Raw genomic sequence first — 18,214 nt, forward strand, 5'->3', positions numbered from 1 at the left:
AATATTTGATGATTTCTAAAAAGCATAGGTTTTCAAAGATTCTTAGATCATTAACCATGTAGCAATTAATACTCTCATCCTTAAGCCCTTGCATCCTTGTTTATTTCTTGTATATCCCTGGGAAAGTGAAAGTTGTGTGGAGCCCTTACCATAGTGTTGTAATATGGTGAGAATGATGATAATGCTAACAGTTGAACAGTAGTTAAATAGCGTGAGCTTGATGTAGGCAACAGTACTACTAGAGAACAGGAAGCTGCCGAGGTACATGAGAGGAAGAACGCACCAGCCGTATAGCATAAAGATCAGCATTGTGTCCAGAAATTGGTAATCCACGACAAATGCATCCACTCCACAGTATTTGAACACTCCCTGAGACACAGAGTATACGGGTAAAAGCAAAGTGAAAGACACTTGCAACAGGAAGTTAAACCACAACACTTAGAAGCAGCAAGTACTGCATTTATTAGAGCACAGAACTATTCATTACTTAAATAATTTTACCCATTTTTAGAAAGTCTTAGAAGCCCAATGTGAACTATTATTTCTTCAACAGCAGACATTACAATGAGCAGAATGAGAATTCTTCCCTTTTCTGTTTCTTCTATTTGGAACAGTTTTTAGTACTTTTATTTTTCCATGATCAAAGTCAAAGTAATTATGTCTGCCTTAAGCCTAACTCTGAATTTTACCAGAAATAAAACTTCGAATTTTCCTACAAGATAGAATAATTCTCTAGATAATTTTCCTCTGACAGCATCACTCTCCACCTTTAGATTCACCTCTTGGCTCTACTCTGCACCCCCCTCCCTACTCCCACTCCCTACATTTATCTCAGTAACTTAGGAGTCTCTTCTTTAAAAAAAATCCATTTGGAAATCAGACAAGGAAGCATTAATTCAGCATTCCTTAGATTGAGAAGAAGGGAACTACTAGAGCTATTAAAGAAAATAATTTTACAAAAATATCTATACTAGTTTGTAATTTTTTCAAAGATGGCAGGTGACCTCTTTTGAGAAATTACATAATTGTTTAGCAATACTACTAATAAATGGAAAACAGGGTTAAAGTGAAAATTACTCCTATTAAACCCTACGAGGTTCTTTTGAAGTAGTTTACATTCAAGCAATTGTGTTTTAAGAAAGTGTATGTAGAAAATCAGCCATCTTAGGTGAAAGAAACTAACAGCTATAATTATAGTTAGTTATAACTTTCCCATCCCCTAACTATGGGGACTGAAATCCTTAAAAGTCTGAAAGAAATTGTGAGTAACCTAGGAGGTGCTTTGAACTAAGATTTTATAATACTTAGGGATGTTCTAAATTAGAACCTTTAAAAAAATTAAGTATGTGGATAAATGAAGAGATACGACCTGTTTTTATGGTATGACTGAACATGGTAAAAAATGTACATTCCCCATAGGTTAATCTAAGTAGAAAATTATGACAGGATCTTTTGGGGGGAATTATATAAGCAGATTCTAAAGTTTACATGTAAATAAACAAACAAAACATGTCAAGATAGCCATGTAATTCTGCAGAAAAAGATGAACAGAGACATAAGGTCAATCCACAAAAAAATTTATAAATGTACATTTGTAGATGTATTCTAGGGGAATTTAATTAATACTGTAATTAAAGTATCAATGGAACAGAATAAAGAATACAAAAATATACTTAAATGCATATTGTTGATTAATATACAACAAAGGCAGTATTTCAAATCAGAGGGAAAAACTTGGCCATTAAAAAAATGTGTGAGAAAAATGGATTAGATACTTAGGAAAAAACCTGAATCTTTACTTGACTCCTTATAAATAAGTTCATGAATAAGCGGGAAATAGCAGTCTAACATGTGTCTGATGATACATGACTTAAAAAGGGGAAGCTCCCTGAAGACCTTCAAGACCTGAGCTTCACAATGCAGAGCTAGGAGGCTTATCCCTAGGGTGATACTGATCCTTTGGTGAAGTCAGTAATCTTAACATTCACTAGAATTTAAGCTCATGAAAAGCTTGTCTATCCTGCTCATGCTGTGTGCATAGTACCTAAAACAGAGACTGGCTTATAGTAGGTACTCAGTATCTGTTGGATAAATAAATTGATTTACATATTCTGGAAGGTGTGACTTTCAAACGTGACCAACAGCATGATAAATCATTCAGGGCTCATAAAGACAGGCACACAGGCTGCATGAGAGGGAAGCCTCACCATTCAGCATCACTGGCAGCATGGCTCATAAAAGTTACTTGTTCAACTTCTCCAAGTCTTTATGGATGGACTCATTTATAGAAGAAGGCAGAGTTCATGACTAAGTGCCACCAAGAATCTCTCGGGGTAGCAGAGACAACAGTGGTGGGGAAGATAATTATTTAAGGGTTGAAACCAGCAATAAAATTAGCTCAGTGTTTGTCTCTGACATATAAGCTATATGTAAAATTGCGTGCCTGTGAATTTGACAAGTAGGAAAAAGGGTGAAACAGGAACCCTGGCTGTTAGGCAAACTTATGGAATCTTGCCACCATATATTGGGTCCAGGAAGAAATGCAGTTGATGGATTTTTACAGAACCAGAGCATGGTGAGGGAGTGTCTTGCTTAAAATAAAAAGGGGATGGAAAAATCAGAGAAGCAAGCAGAGCCAAGAATCTATTTGTAGAACCCCAGAGAATCATGAAAGAGAATCTTGGATGGAGAAGAGAGAAAGAATTATCACACCAAAAAGATGAAGAAGCAGATTTCAATGTCAGAGTAAGATACTAAGACAGAAGAAATTGAAAATATGAGACCAGAAAGAAGTTGAATGTACATTGTCCAGGATGACTCTGAATGTATAAATGATACTGGGCTTTGGAGTTACCCCAATCAGTATTCTGGGGGAATTTGGTAAGTAACTTACTTTCTCTGTGCCTCAATTTCCTTGCCTATAAATTTTTCTTTTTTTTTTTTTTTTTGGTGCATGGTCTCGAAATTGAACCCGGGTCTCCTGCATGGAAGGCGGGCATTCTAACCACTGAACTACATATAAATTTTATGAATTAAAATCACTTCAGAGAATTGTTGTGGTATTTGAATAACATACAAAAACCACAGAACAAGTAACTTTTCTCATGAGCCATAAGGGACAATATTGGTATAAGTATTAATAGTGGACGCTCTTATCTGCAGCCTATTTTTAACCTACTGTATCTAACCCATTTTTCTCACACCTTTTTTAATAGCCAAGTTTTTCCCTCTGATTTGAAATACTGCCTTTGTTGTATATTAACAAGAAATGGGAACTGGGTATGACAGCAAGGTTTAAAGAGTCAGAGAAAGAAGGAACCTCAGCATGGAGATTAATGATTCAATGGTTGTCTAAATGATTCCAATACTGCACTAAATGGAGGGCAGATGGTAAAACCAGCTATCGTGCTTGGATAAGCTCTCCCAGTTCCTGTGGTGAAAGAGGTGAGTGGTGGCCATCATAAGGTTGTTGCCATGCTGGCTGCTGGTGAGCTGAGAGCAGAAGAGGTGGGCGTCAAAAATCCCAGCCACTCTTGTTTGCATATGGCAAAATAAAGGAAGTACTGCTTTCTTGGGGCTCCTCTGGGACTCCTCTGTACGCATTGTTTACTCTTGGGGATTGGGGCTCCTCTGTACACATTATTTACTCTCCACACTAACACCATTAACCTTGTCCTCTCACTCCCATCCTTGAACCCCGCCTAAATAGCTGTTATGGCTGGTGGGATCCTAGCTCTTCCTCAGAATCAATCCTAGGGCCTTTTGAAAAATCATCAATTTCCTTATGATAGTGTAGCCAAAAAGACTAAAAAAATTTTCCTTTTTCCTCCAAAAAGTGCTTTTACTATTCCATGGTATAGTTTGGTTTGGACATTGGTAGTTCATCCTTTAAAATAGCAATTAGCAGGGTATTTGATAATATTCTGTTTTCATGCCTGTGTCTACAGTTAAACAGTGAACTATTTGAAGGCTGAGACATTGTCTTACTCATATTTATGTCCACAGTACCTACTATAGGACAAATAACTTCACCTCCTCTCCCCATATTTTTACCTCTCTATGTAGATTTCAACCCCATTTCCCCCCTCAAAGTAAGAGAGGTTTTAACAGTCACCAATGAGTAAAGCCATCACATTAAAAATATGTTACATGCTAACTTTCTATACTATTTCCTCAATGTCTAAAATTAGCGGCTGAGTTAAAACTAGTTCTGCTTTGCAGGATTTGGGGTGTGAAAGTGGGGAGTGAATGGTAGCAGGAAGCCTCACTTAAGACTTGAGTCTAAGCTGTATGTTCCAATTCAAACCACAGAGCTCAGCATTATGAAGTAGTGGGCAGTAGCTCAGTTATTATGAGTTGTAAGGGAAAGAGGACAAGTGAGCCCTTCTACCTTTAGGGCAGTTTTTGTGGGAGGGCATATTGATGAGCCAATATATGGGAAACCAATTCAAGAGAGCTTTTTCAAGGAAAGGTAGTTTCCCCAGCTGAAAGAATATCAGGGAGAACATTTCCATTTGAGGTTTCTACAATATATTCTCTGGCATGATAAGCCAAAGTAGTTTCAAATTTCTTGAAAGATTTTATATTAGCATAAAATTAGCTGATTAGAAAATTTCTGTGAGGGAGAGAAGGAAAATGAGCAATGAACATTTATGCAATTTCAGGTAATACTCACCAAAAGTAAGCAGCAGGGAATGGAGTAGCAGATGAGATCCCACAACAAAGCAGAGAACCAGTAAGTAAAAGCATGGACTCCACTCACAAATTGGATGTGCTTTGCATTACTGATTGTCTCAGTCACTGTCTGGACACAAAATGTACCAACAACAACAGCCATGCCAAAAGACAAACATAATGCTATTTGTAATCCATTTGCAGGCCTATAAAAGAAGATTAAATAAGAGTAGAAAATGCTGATTTCAGTAGCTATTCTCAAAAGTTTATGGCCAGATAGCAAGGGATCAATTCCAGTAAAAGGAAAATCATACATACACTATGTAAGAACCATAAAGAAGGAAAGGTTGAGGCTTGTTGGAGACTCTAATGGAAGCACTGGGGCCAGAAAGTGACATAAAAAGAATGTTGTCTAAAACAGCCAGGGATGTTGCAGATGAATGGTATGCCTCATTATTGAACAAAATAGTAAGTACTGTTTTATTCTTCTCAATCTTAATGGAAAGTGCAATAATGCAGAAGCTACGACACTCTATCGTTTCCAATGTGTGATTCAATGCATTATCTAGAATAAAGAAAGAAATTGGCCAGTGAGTTAGCATGTAATATGTCATATACTGTGCATGTTGGAGAGGTAGGTACATTTTAAAAATTTGCCTATCTCTTTCCTTTCTAACGTCTCACAATGCCCACTTCCAATCTTTACCTTTCTCTTTAAGAATACTAACCCACTGTTAATCATTAAAATACTTTCACCATACAGTCTACAACCTGAAGAAACAATGACACTAAGAGTTTCTTGCTCCTGTTTTCCAAAACAAACATGGTTTGTTACTGTTTTTCAAAGTTGCTTTGGTTATTCTAGGTCATTATATTTCCATATAAATTTTTGGATCTTGCCAATTTCTGCTAATAAGTGCTGGGATTTTGACAGGGAACAGATTGACTCTATAAATCAATGGTTGATGGACACATGGGTTGCTTCCAACTTTTGGCAAGTGTAAATAATGCTGCTATGAACATCAGTATGCAAATATCTGTTCAAGTCCCCGGGTATATACTCAATTCTTTTGGGTATATACCTAGTAGTGGGATTGCCAAGTTATATGGTAAACCTATATTTAATTTTCTAAGCAAGTACAAAATTATCTTCCACAGTGGCTGTCCCATCTTATGTTGCCACCAGCAATGAATGAGAGTTCCTATTTTCCTACATCCTCTCTAACATTTCTGTTTCATTTTTTAATAATAACCATTCTAGTGGGTGTGAAATAATATTTTATTGTGGTTTTGATTTGCATTTTCCTGATGGCTAATGATGTTGAGCATCCTTTCATGTGCTTTCTTCCTGGCCATTTGTATATCTTCTTTGGACAGAAGTATATTCAAGTCTTTTGCCCATTTTTAAATTGGGTTGTTTGTCTTTTTGTTGTTATGTTGAAGGATTTCTTTATATATTCTGGATAATAAACCTTCATTGGATATGCAGTTCCCAAATATTTTCTCCCATTGTATAGGCTGTTGCTTTACTTTCATGATAAAATCTTTTGATGCACAAAAGTTTTTAATTTTGATGAGGCCCCACTTATCTATTTTTTTCTTTTGATGCTTGTGTTTTAGGTGTAAAGTCTAAGAAACCACTGCCTAATACAGGGTCCTAAAGATGCTTCCCTATGTTTTCTTCCAGGCGGTTGGTAGTTCTGCCTTTTATCCATTTTGAGTTGAGTTTTATATATAAGGTGAGAGGTAGGGGTCCTCCTCCTTTCTTTTGCAAATGGAGATCCAGTTTTCCCAGTAGTACTTGTTGAAGAGACTATTCTTTCTCAATTGAGTGGTCTTTGCCCCCTGGTCAAAAATCAGTTGGCCATAAATGTGATTTCTTTGGTAGGATATAGTTGCATACTTTCCTTTAATTCTGTAAACATAGTTTCCTTCATTTCTTTGAAAATATCTATAAAAACTGATTTAAAATCTTCGTCTACTAAGTCCAATATCTGGCTGCCTTAAGGACATTTTCTGCTGCCTGCTTTTTTCCATATATGGACTGTTCTTTGCAGTTTCTCCACACATTCCATTTTGTTGTTAAAAACTGGACATTTAAGATAATGCAACGTACCAACTCTGGAATCAAATATCCCCTCTTGGGTTTGCTGTTACTGTTTTATTTTTTTTCACTTTGTTTTTTACTGTTGCAGCTTATTTGCTTAGCAACTTCCATGGACTAATTCTATAGATTTTGTATTCTCTACAATGTGCAGTCACAGATTTCACTGATAGAAGTTTTTAAAAAAACATAATAAAAGCATAAAAAATATGCTTTTATTTTTAAGCCTGGATCCTAGTGGTCACCCCTAGGATTTAATGGGCAGCCAAAGATTTCCTTAAATGCCTTGAGCCAGAAAGTCTCCTACCTTTTGCCAAGGGGATCTCTGTTGAAGGCACACCTTCAAGCTTCAGACAGTTTACACATCAGCCTCAATTCTCATTCCCTGCTTGGGCAAAACTTTGAAATTACCAGAGGTGAGTAACTGGAGGTTTCTTCTTTCCTAGGTCATCCCTGGTCACGTATAGTGTCCTGTGAACATTTCAAAGTTCCCTCTGTCATCTAGTTCTTCAGGTATTCCTGTCAAATTTTGTGACCAGGCTATCATTGACCCCATTTGAAATCACAGCCTTAGCCTGCTGTGATGATATTACCAGGAAATAACCTTTGTTCTTAGTAATGCCCTGTGGGATAGGGCTTTTCTTGAAGAGATGAACCCTGATTCAAATAATTTAGAAACAATGCCCTGGGAATGGAGATTTTTCCAGGAGCTGCTAGCTTGGTCAAAATATGGACAGTGCTCTTTGGATAGGCATTTTAATAGAGCTCTCTATAAACTGCAAGGTGCTGTCTTTTCATAGCTTCCATGCCTTTGGGCTAGGAGGGAAGATAGGTAGAAGAGCTCTAAGTTAAAATGCCACATTGTTCTTAAAACGGTTCAGTATTGTTTTTTCTTTGGTTAGGTAAGCAGGTAGAAAATTTACTGAGAACACATGAGAGGCACATGGGCACTCTCGCAAAACAGAACTGAGGAAAGTGAGAGGCCTCAGTAATTTCTTCTTGAATGAATAGACACGTTTTAGTTCATTCTGTGCCTCTGATTAACTTTTAGGGTTCAGAAATAGTTATTTTTTTATTGTTTTGCAAGTATTTTTATTGCTTTTATAGATGTGGGTTCAACAATATCCTCAGTTCATTCCACTAAAAGCTCAAATCCTTCAGCTGCTAGGCTGTGGGGTAATTTGTTATGCAGGAATAGATACCTAATGAATTACATAAAAAGGGTTGTTTTAAGAAAGATAATGCAGAGAAAGTGTTTAACATGGTTCGTGCCAAAGGTAAGTGCTGAACAGTTACTTATACTACCCTCAACATAAATTAGTACTGGGAAGTTAGTACATCCAGCCACCCGTTTTAGAATACTAGGCTAAAGGCCAGCATTCAGGTTTTGGTACCAACATGCCACACTATGAAAGCTTATTTTATTCTGATTGGAATAAAAATTCTGTGCTAAATTTCACAACAATGTAGCATTTGGATTTTTACCCATGCCCTGAAAGATGATGCAAAACCATCAACAGCCAAAATACCTACATTAGTTACTAACTTTGTAGCCAGAAATGTACTTTTTTTTTGCCTTATTTGTAATTGCCTGTACAATATCAGTAGTTAATAGTAGGTAGCTAAGTATTATAGTTCAGTCCTTTCTCTGCAAGTTACATATACAGGTCTTCCTATACCACAGTCTCCCTTTTTTCACGTGGGTCTTACCGTTCACTTGCCGAAGTTCTTGATTCTTAGTCTTAAGAAAAATCTCAAGGTTTTTTATGAGATTCAGAGCCAAATCAGAATTCCCTGAAATTGAGTAAGGTACAATGGTTTGACCATATTGACCCAAATCCATTTCTCTAGAAGGCAGTACCGCATAGCCTAAGTCCACAGTTCCTAAAAGATAGGTAGTGACAAGTATAATTACTGATAACTGTAGCAACATCAACTTCCAGTTACGGCGAGTGAAAAGTGCTCTTTTTATCAACATGGAACGAAATTGCTGGCAGTGAAGTGAAAACTAAAAAAGAGGAAAAGAAGCATAACATTACAATGATTAGTGACTCAAATAGGAATGCTGAAATTCATTAAGATAAATGTTTTCAAAATTTTGTAGTAGAAGAGGTACATATATAATACAAATACGTCCTTGATAAGAACCCAAGTAATAACAAGATGGTATGAAAAGTTTAATGTGTTTAAGATATTAAGTGAAAGGGTTAAGACTCAGCTTCTGATCTAACTACACTGAAACTACCAACTACATGATTTTCTTGATTAACATACTGGTAGAATTTCTTGTCAGAAACATAAAATTATATATAACTCTTTTATTTAATATGAAATCATAATTCTTCTATTTTCTCCATTTTATAAAGGAAATTAAATATTTTATATTACAAATTTCTTTCCCAAGGTTTTAATACACATGCTGTACATAGTTCACAGTGAGAACTGTGAACTAATCTGATCAACCAAAATCTTTTGAATACTATAGTCCTAACTCTTGTGTGTTGTCACAAAATAGAACAAAGGGAAATTTTATAGCAGTTGTGATCTTTATTTAGAACCCATCTCTTTGGCATCAGGAAATTAATGGAGTTGTAGTACAGGCTGCTCCATATCTGACAGGATTTTTTTTTTTACAGGATTTTTCATGGCTAAACTCCAATCCTCTTTTATGCTCATATATTCCACAAAATGTAAATCTTATAACAAACATATTAGGTTTGCATTCTTAGTGAATATGCTCACCCCAGTATTAAATTTAGTGGTAGGAAGTTCATTCAAAGCGGAAGAAATTTTCTCATAATTTCTGGGCACATCATTATCCTTGTCTGTGTCTTGTCCTGTTGTTTTGTGCTTCAAGGGAAGGGGCTGGATAGCCTGAATATCCATTTGAGAATCTGCCAGCTTACAGACCCTACACACATACACACAAAAAGAGCACAAAGCACTTTATTTTAGCCATATCCTATCTAATTTGGAAGTGTCAAACAGGTCTCAAATTCGGAAGCCTTGTTGGTCTTTCTCATTGATTGGCAGGAGCATTGTATGGAGGCAGTACAATAAGAGTGGTACCTAACCACCAGTCGCAGGGTTGCTGCCAGAACATTGCAAGCTTTCTAATAATCTGAGGCAACATGAAGAAAACAATTACAATGCATTGTGTGTTTCATGAAATTAAAGGATTTATCTTTAACCTAAGAAAAGTGTCTTCTTTTGGAAGTAAAAATATTCTTTATTTTTTAATGAAATATTAGGGACACATTGGAAGTTGTTTTTTTTTTAAATGTCGTTACTTTTCCTACTACTGCCCATGCCTGAAGCTGGGTCTTTGGGTGTGAACAGGCAATGATAATGAAGAAATATATACAAGTAATTATACCTCAAGTGGGAAAATGTTAACTAGACACTTCATTTTTCTATTATGTTAAGTAAAATGTTAAGCAGAAGAACAGAAGAATAAAGAAATTATAGTACATTGAGAGACAGGAAAGACTAATTCTACCATTCCAAGTGGTAAAAGACTTGGTAGAAAATACATAATTTGGCAAAGTGTATTTTTTTCTAAACCACAGAGTATCAAAATATTTCCAATACTTTCCTGTTAGCATTTGCATGGAATACAATATTAATAAACTCTGAAGTATGACAGTCACAAGAAATGAGATCAGTGACTTCTTTTCTACTCAAAACAGATATAAAATACTGATTAAAAAAAACCTGTTTGAAAATGTTACTGCAGCATTTCTGTTGTTTGATATTAAAAGAATTGAGGACTGTTGTGCTTTTAAATATATATTCCTTAACTACTCTTCTCTATCATCTTCCTTAAGTTTTTATTCTTGTTTTTTGCATTGGTAATAAATTTTCATTAGAAAACATAAGAAAAGACAAACAAGCAAAAAGATAAATACAATTCAATGCATTTAGGAATTGACAATGTTGTACAACTGCCATCTCTATCTTGTTCCAAAGCATTTCCATCACTCCAAAGTAAAAACCTTTACCCATTAAGCAGTGTCTCTCCATTCTCCCCTCTTACCAGAATTCAGGCAACCAACAATCTGAGTTCTATCTTTATGGATTAATCTATTCTGGATATTTTATATAAATGGAATCATACAATATGTAATCTTTTGTGTCTTGCTTCTTTTACTGGCATAAAATTTGTAAGGTTCATCCAGGTTGCAGCATATATCAATATACTGTTACTTTTTATGGCTGAATAATAGTCCATTGTATGAATATACCACAATCTGTTTATGCATTCATCTTTGCTAGTGAACTTTCCCTTCATTTTATTAATTAGAAAAGTTGTGGGTTTATAGAAAAATCATGCAGGAAGTACATATACAGAATTCCCACATAACACTCCCACAGTTTCCCCTATTGTTAACACTTTGCCTTAGTGTTGTTAACTTTGTTATAAGTGATAAAACAGTATTATCATAATTACACTATTAACTACAGTTTATATTTACTTAGGTTTATTCTTTGTGTTCCACAGTTCTGCTTTTAAAAATTTGTATTCTGGTAACATATAAAAGCTGAAATTTCCCATTTTAACCAGTTTAAAATATAAAATAGAATGACGTTAATTACAATTCACAATGTTGTGCTACTGTCACAACCCTCCATTACCAAAATGTTTCCATCACTCCAAATAGAAACTCCATACTAATTAAGCCCATTCCCTACCCTCTTGCTAGCCCCTGGTAACCAGCATTCTAGTTTGTTACTCTATGAATTTGATATTTCATATCTGTTAGATAATACAATATTTGTCCTTTTGTACCTGGCTTATTTAACTCAACATTGCATCTTCAAGATTCATTTATGTTGTACTGTGTATCAGAACTCCATTCCTTTTGACAGCTTAATATTCCATTGTATGTATAGACTACATTTTGCTTATCCATTAGTCAGTTGACAGATATTTGGTTTGCTTCCATGTTTTGGAAGTTATGAATAATGAACATCAGTGTACAAATATCTGTTTGAATCCCTGCTTTTAATACTTTTGGTTATATACCTAGAAGTGAGATTGCTGGATCATATGGTAATTCTATGCTTAGGTCTCTGTCTTCCACAACAAACTGTCTGTCATACACAGTCTTCCACAGTACTACACCATTTTACATTCCCATCAAAAATGTATGAGTGTTCCTATTTCTCTACTTCCCTTCCAACATTTGTAATTTTCTGTTTTTTTTAATACTAGCCATTCTAGTAGGTATGAAATGATATTTCATTGTGGTTTTGATTTGTATTTCCCTAATAGCTAATGTTGTTGGGCATCTTTTCATGTGATTTTTGGCCCTGTGTATATTTTCTTTGGAGCTTTATCTATTGAAATCCTTTGCCCATTTTTCAATTGAGTTATCTCTTTGTTGTCGAGCTGTAGGATTTCTTTTAAAATTCAGATATTAATACCTTATCAGATATGATTTCCAAATATTTTCTCCCATTCTGCAGACTGTCTTTTCACTATTATGATAAAGTCCTTTGATGCACAAAAGTTTTTATTTTTGATAATGTCACATCTATTTTGCCTTTTATTGTGTGTCCTTTCTAAGCAAAAAAAGTCAAAGAAATCATTGCCTAACACAAGGTCCTGAAAATATTGCCTTGTGTTTTCTTCTAGGAGTTTTATAGTGTTGGATATTTTATTTAGGTCTTTGATCCATTTTGAGTTAATTTTTGTATATAATGTGAGGTAGGGGTTCAACTTCATTCTTTTCCACATGGATATCCAGTTTTCCCAGTGCCATTTGTTAAAGAGACTATTCTTTCTCAATGAATGGACTTGGTACCCTTGTCATAATCAATTAGGCATAGATGTGAGGGATTATTACTGATTCTCAATTTGATTACAATAGTCTACATACTGGTCTTTATGCAAGTCTCCCACTATTTTGACTACTGTAGCTTTGTAATAAGTTTTAAATTGGGAAGTATAAGTCCTCCAACTTTGATCTTCTTTTCAAGATGTTTTTGGCTATTTAGGGCCCCTTACCCTTTCAAATAAATTTGATGGTTGACTTTTCCGTTTCTGCAAAGACTACTAGAATTTTCATTGGGATTGCACTGAACCTATAAATTGCTTTGCATGGAATAAGCATCTTAACAATATTTAGTCTTCTTTCAGGAATGTTTTGTAGTTTCCCACATATAAATCCTTTATCTCCTTGGTTAGATATTCGATTCTCAAAATTTTGCAAACCATCAATTTCTGTTTCTTTATGTGCAAGAGTTCAGTTTTTGGTGTATCCCTTGCCTCTTGCATTTTACTATAAGCTATAAGGAGAAGCCAAGCTGCACTTTCCACATTTAATTTGGAAATCTCTTCAGCTTAATATTCAAGGTCATCGCTTTCAAATTCTGTCTTCCATCCAACATCAGGACACAATTTTGCCAAATTCTCTACCACTTTATAGTAAGTGTTTCTTTGCTAACAATTTGCAATGACACATTCATCATTTCTGTCTAAGTCCTCCTCATAAGTACCTTTAGTGTCTATATTTCTACCAACAATCTCTTCTAAGAAATCTAGACCTTTCCTATCAAGAATTCTTCCAGAATCTTCCCCTTATCCATTTATAAAGTCATTTCAGCATTTTCAGCATTTGCTAATAGCAGCACCCCACTTTTCTGGTACCAAAATCTGTTTTGGTTTGCTAAAGCTGTTGGAATGCAATATACAAAAAAAATGAGTTGTCTTTTTCAATGGGGATTTATTAACTTACAATTTACAGTTCTTTAGCCATGAAAATGTCCAGCTCAAGGAATCAACAGGATGATAGCAAGACTCTGAAGAAAGGTTGATGGCATCTGAGACACCTCTGTCACATGGGAAGGCATATGACCAGCCAGTAGTCCTTTGCTCCTGGGTTTCATATTTTCAGCTTCTGGTCCTGGTGACTTCCTGTCTGAAGCTTCTGTGGGTTCTCTGTTAGCCTCCCCAGGACTTTTCTCTATGAATGTCTCTCAATTTCACCTCTTCTGTATGTTTCATCCTCTTATAAAGGACTTCAGCAAGTGGATTAAGACACACCTTGAATGAGGTGTGTCAAATCTCAATTGAAATAACCTAATCAAAAGGTACCACCCACAATAGGTCTGCACCCACAGGAATGGATTAAAAGAATGGCCTTTTCTGGTGGTAACAGCTTCAAACTACCACACCCCACCACTTTGATGACCAGGTTATTTTCTTCAGAAGACCTACACTATACCCCACAAATGTCAACTTTTAATGGGACTCATTGATTGCTTCTATCTGGTTAGTCACTTGCTTGATCCATGTTTTCATCTTAGTTTCAACCAAGTCTTAGTTCACTGTTTTATTTTTTATGTTTCCATCAGTTTGAAAGTTGTCACACAGAAGGTTATGTTCCCAGTACTCTTTGGAAGTTTACATAGAGAGCAACAAGTGACAACAGGTTTTTCACTGACTATATTCCCCAGGATTCTCCAGTTCATACTCAAATCCCTTGGCTGAGAATACCTTTTTTTAAAAAAATTTCATTAAGAAATATGCACACACAAACAGTTCACCAATATTTTATAATCAGTGGCTCACAATATCATCACATAGTTGTGTATTCTTCACTATGATATTTTTAGAACATTTGCATAACTCCAGAAGAAGAAATAAAAACAAAAATAAAGAGCTTATACATCCCATACCCTTACCCCAACCCCACTGAGTCAATCTACCCAAATTTTACCGTTTATTTTCACCTATTATTTATTTGCTATCCTTTTTTTTACTCATATATACATACTCTGGATAAAAAGAGTCAGATACAAGGTTTTCACAATTACACAGTTACACTGTAAAAACTATGTAATTATAATCTTCCTCAAGAATCAAGTCTGCTGGAACATAGTTCAACAGTCTCAGGTACTTCCCATAAACTAAAAGGGGGTATCTACATAACACATATGAATAACTTCCAGGATAACCTCTCAACTCTGTTTGAAATTTCTCAGCCACTGAGACTTTGTCTCATTTCTCTCTTTCCCCTTTTGGTCAGGAATGGTTTCTCATTCTATGATGCTGGGTCTAGGCTCATCTCTAGGAGTCAGGTCCCACATTACCAGGGAGATTTATACCTCTGGGAGTCATGTCCCATATAGTGGAGAGGGCAGTGCATTCACCTGCCAAGTTGGTTTAGAGAGAGAGGCCACATCTGAACAACAAAAGAGGTTCTCTGGGGGGTGACTCTTAGGCATAATTTTAAGTAGGCTTAGCTTTACTTTTGTGGGAATAACCTTCACAAGGGGCAAGCCCCCAAATTGAGGGCTCAGTCTATTGAATTGGTTGTCCCCACTGTTTGCGAGAATCAGGAATTCCCCAGGTGGGAAAGTTTAAAAATACCTCCTTTCTCCCCAGTCCTCCAAGGGACTTTGCAAATACTTGTTTATTCTCTGCCCAAATTACTCTGGGATATATCGGAGCATCACGTCAACCTGTACAAACCAATAAGATCTCAAGCCCTATTCAAGATTCCATGTAATTATGGTGTTCAAGTAAACTGACCATACAAGTTAAATTAAGTTAATGTGCTACCCAAAATATAAATTTTGCACCAAATAAATCTCTCTCTCTTTGGTCTTGCACAGAGGTTAAAGTTTGAAAATATGTGCCTGAGAATGCCTTTTGATGGCCGGTCTGGCCTGGGAAAGTGATGATGGACCTGGCCACTGACTGCACCTCTGACAGTCTTGACTACCAAAGCAAGAAAGACTTAAGGGGCAATAGTTACTAAGCAATAGGCACAAAGACTCTTCTTACCTCTATGCATGCCTACTGAGGTCATCAATGCTCACCCTTGGCAGGCACATTAGATCACTAAAGGCCTCAAGGGAGTGTGCTGGTTTGAAAATGTTCTGTACCCCAGAAAAGCCATGTTCTGTTAATCCAATCTTCTGGATGGGATCTTTTGTTTAGGTTATTTCCATGTGACTCTCCCAATAGTGGATGGGACCTTTGGAGATGTGGTCCTGCCCATTCAAGGTGGGCCTTACTTTGTTTGCTGGAGAGTTTAAAAAAGCTCATGGAGAGAGAGCTCAGAGCTAATACAAAAATTATTGTATTAGCTTCATACATACCTAGACACAGATGCATGAAGATGATTGGAGACAGAACAGAAGCTCAGAGAGGAGGCCACTGGAACCAGGAGCTGAAAGCAATGAAATCCAGGAGCAAAGGGTTAGCAGATGTTGCCATGTGCCTTCCCATGTGACAGAGAAACCCTGGACGTGATCAGCCTTTATTGAGTGAAGTATCCTCTTGTTGATGCCTTTATTTGGATATCTTCATGGCCTTAGAATTGTAATTTGTAACTTAATAAATCCCCTTTATAAAGGCCAGTCCATTTCTGGTATATTGCAATCCAGCAGCATCAGCAAACTAAAACAGGGAATTCCCATGAGAAAGAACCCAATTATATTTACCTGGTCATTGACCAGCCTCTCCAGTTATAAATGTAAGAGAATTCTTAAGACACAAGAGCATCCATCCTCTTTAACTCAGATATGATTAAGAAAATATGAACGACATGTAAACGGAAAGCAATAAATTCTAATCAATGTTGCAGGATTCTGTTAAGTGCAACACCAATAATCTCAAACAAATGTCTTAAAAACTTAATATTTAGAATGGGCTAGTTCACAGACCAAAAATTCCCAATTTAAGTGCTTAGCTTACATTATATTTAAACATATCTAGAGTAAGTGCTCACTATAATGACAAAAAAATAGACAATATATCTGGACCTAACTTTAAATGTGAAAATAGGTTTATAAGCACTCTCTTACCCTTTTCCCAAAGTATGTTTAAATGGGTTTACCATGCAGAGTTATGGCTTCCTGGAAGTGTTGTAAATCAGTCTCTATAGATGAGCTAGTTTCTGTTGAAGTATCTTGGTTAGAGGACACTACAGTCAGTCTTGGGGGAGCTCTTGAGTTTTGAAATGGAGCAACTTTTCTACATAAGAAGTTGATCAAATCTTCTCTATGTATAGTTATGCATTTTTAACTCAAGCCAACATATCCTTATTTCGTCACTGACAGTCAATATGAATTCCAATACCAAAACTTCACTGCTGGGTATCCATGCTTTCCTTGTAGAGACTGGTGACAGTGGTAGCTACATTTTATAAGTGGACCCTAAGTGAAAACCCTGGCTGCTGAAACACTTGGTCTTGTAGATCTGAGCTAGGCAGTGGCCAAGTTCTGGAAAAAGTGCTACAGGTTTTACTGCTTGTGCTAGGGAAGTGTGGTAGATACTACCTCCTCTTATAGCTGTTGGGCAGCTGCTCTTCTTGCTTGGCCTTGGCCAGGTACTGCTGCTTCCACTTGGAGAATCAGTGCTTGGCCATGCTCCTGGATCTCGGCCTTGCCCTCCTTCCACTCCTCCATCCTTTGTCACTGTACCCTTCTCAGGGGTCCCCACCCCCAATCCCCTCAATACCCAACTCCCACCCCAACCACCCCTCCCTGGGAGCGCTGCTGAGCTGGCTAACCACCAGTAGTGGTGGCAGCTACTCCCAGCTGCCTGGGCCTCCTGCATCCTGAGGGCCTGCAAGACCCCCTGTAGCCCAGGGCCTCCCTACTCTGGACCCCGCAGGAGGGCACCACCCCCAGATGACTGTCACTGCTTGCTGGAACCCACCTACCTACCACTGCCCCCCCACCCGGTGAACTACATGCTATGGTCTTCCTAGGGCCATGGCTGTTGACTTTCAAGGCCTCTGTGTAGCCTGGCTTGCATCACAGAACCCACACCAAAGACTCTCTCCCTCAGTTTTTTAAAAAATTAATTAATTAATTAATTAATTAAACATAACATACAAACTCAAACATTCTTATCATATGGTCATTTCATTTTTGATATCGATAACTCACAATACCAGCACATAGTTGTATATTCATCATCATGATCACTTCTTAGAACATTTGCATCAATTCAGAAAAAGAAATGAAAACAGAAAAAATATTCATACATACCATACCCTTTACCCCTCCCTTTCATTGATCACTAATATTTCAGTCTACTAAATTTAACATTTGTTCCCCCTATTATTTATTTTTATTCCATATGTTCTACTCCTCTGTTGATAAGGTGGATAAAAGGAGCATCAGACACAAGATTTTCAGTCACACAGTCACATTGTGAAAGCTATTATCATTATACAATCATCTTCAAGAAAAATTGCTACTGGAACACAGCTCTACATTTTCAGGCAGTTCCCTCCAGCCTCTCCATTACACCTTAACTAAAAGGTGATATCCATATAATGTGTAAGAATAATCTCCAGAATAACCTCTTGACTCTGTTTGGAATCTCTCAGCCAACTGACACTTTATTTTGGCTCATTTCACTCTTCCTCCTTTTGGTCGAGGACTTTTTCTCAATCCCTTGATGCTGAGTCC

The 18,214-nt window shown here is 36.7% G+C and overlaps 1 protein-coding gene and 1 pseudogene across 7 annotated transcripts in view; both read right to left on the minus strand.

The window, feature by feature from the left end:
* Positions 1-18,214, minus strand: part of LOC143667399 (phospholipid-transporting ATPase ABCA3-like) — a 324,917-nt gene that overhangs the window by 97,689 nt on the left and 209,014 nt on the right. For all 7 annotated transcript variants that reach the window (XM_077141587.1, XM_077141586.1, XM_077141582.1 and 4 more), the window contains 5 exons: positions 9,521-9,689; positions 8,489-8,786; positions 4,993-5,239; positions 4,676-4,880; positions 150-369 (listed from right to left, as the gene is read on the minus strand). In XM_077141587.1, coding sequence (XP_076997702.1) covers positions 150-369; positions 4,676-4,880; positions 4,993-5,239; positions 8,489-8,786; positions 9,521-9,689 — 1,139 coding nt within the window. The remainder of the gene's footprint in view (positions 1-149; positions 370-4,675; positions 4,881-4,992; positions 5,240-8,488; positions 8,787-9,520; positions 9,690-18,214) is intronic.
* Positions 15,979-17,200, minus strand: LOC143667400 (HUWE1-associated protein modifying stress responses 1 pseudogene; annotated as a pseudogene).

This window comes from Tamandua tetradactyla, chromosome 23, assembly GCF_023851605.1.
Source record: "Tamandua tetradactyla isolate mTamTet1 chromosome 23, mTamTet1.pri, whole genome shotgun sequence".
In the NCBI taxonomy this organism is placed as follows: domain Eukaryota; kingdom Metazoa; phylum Chordata; class Mammalia; order Pilosa; family Myrmecophagidae; genus Tamandua; species Tamandua tetradactyla.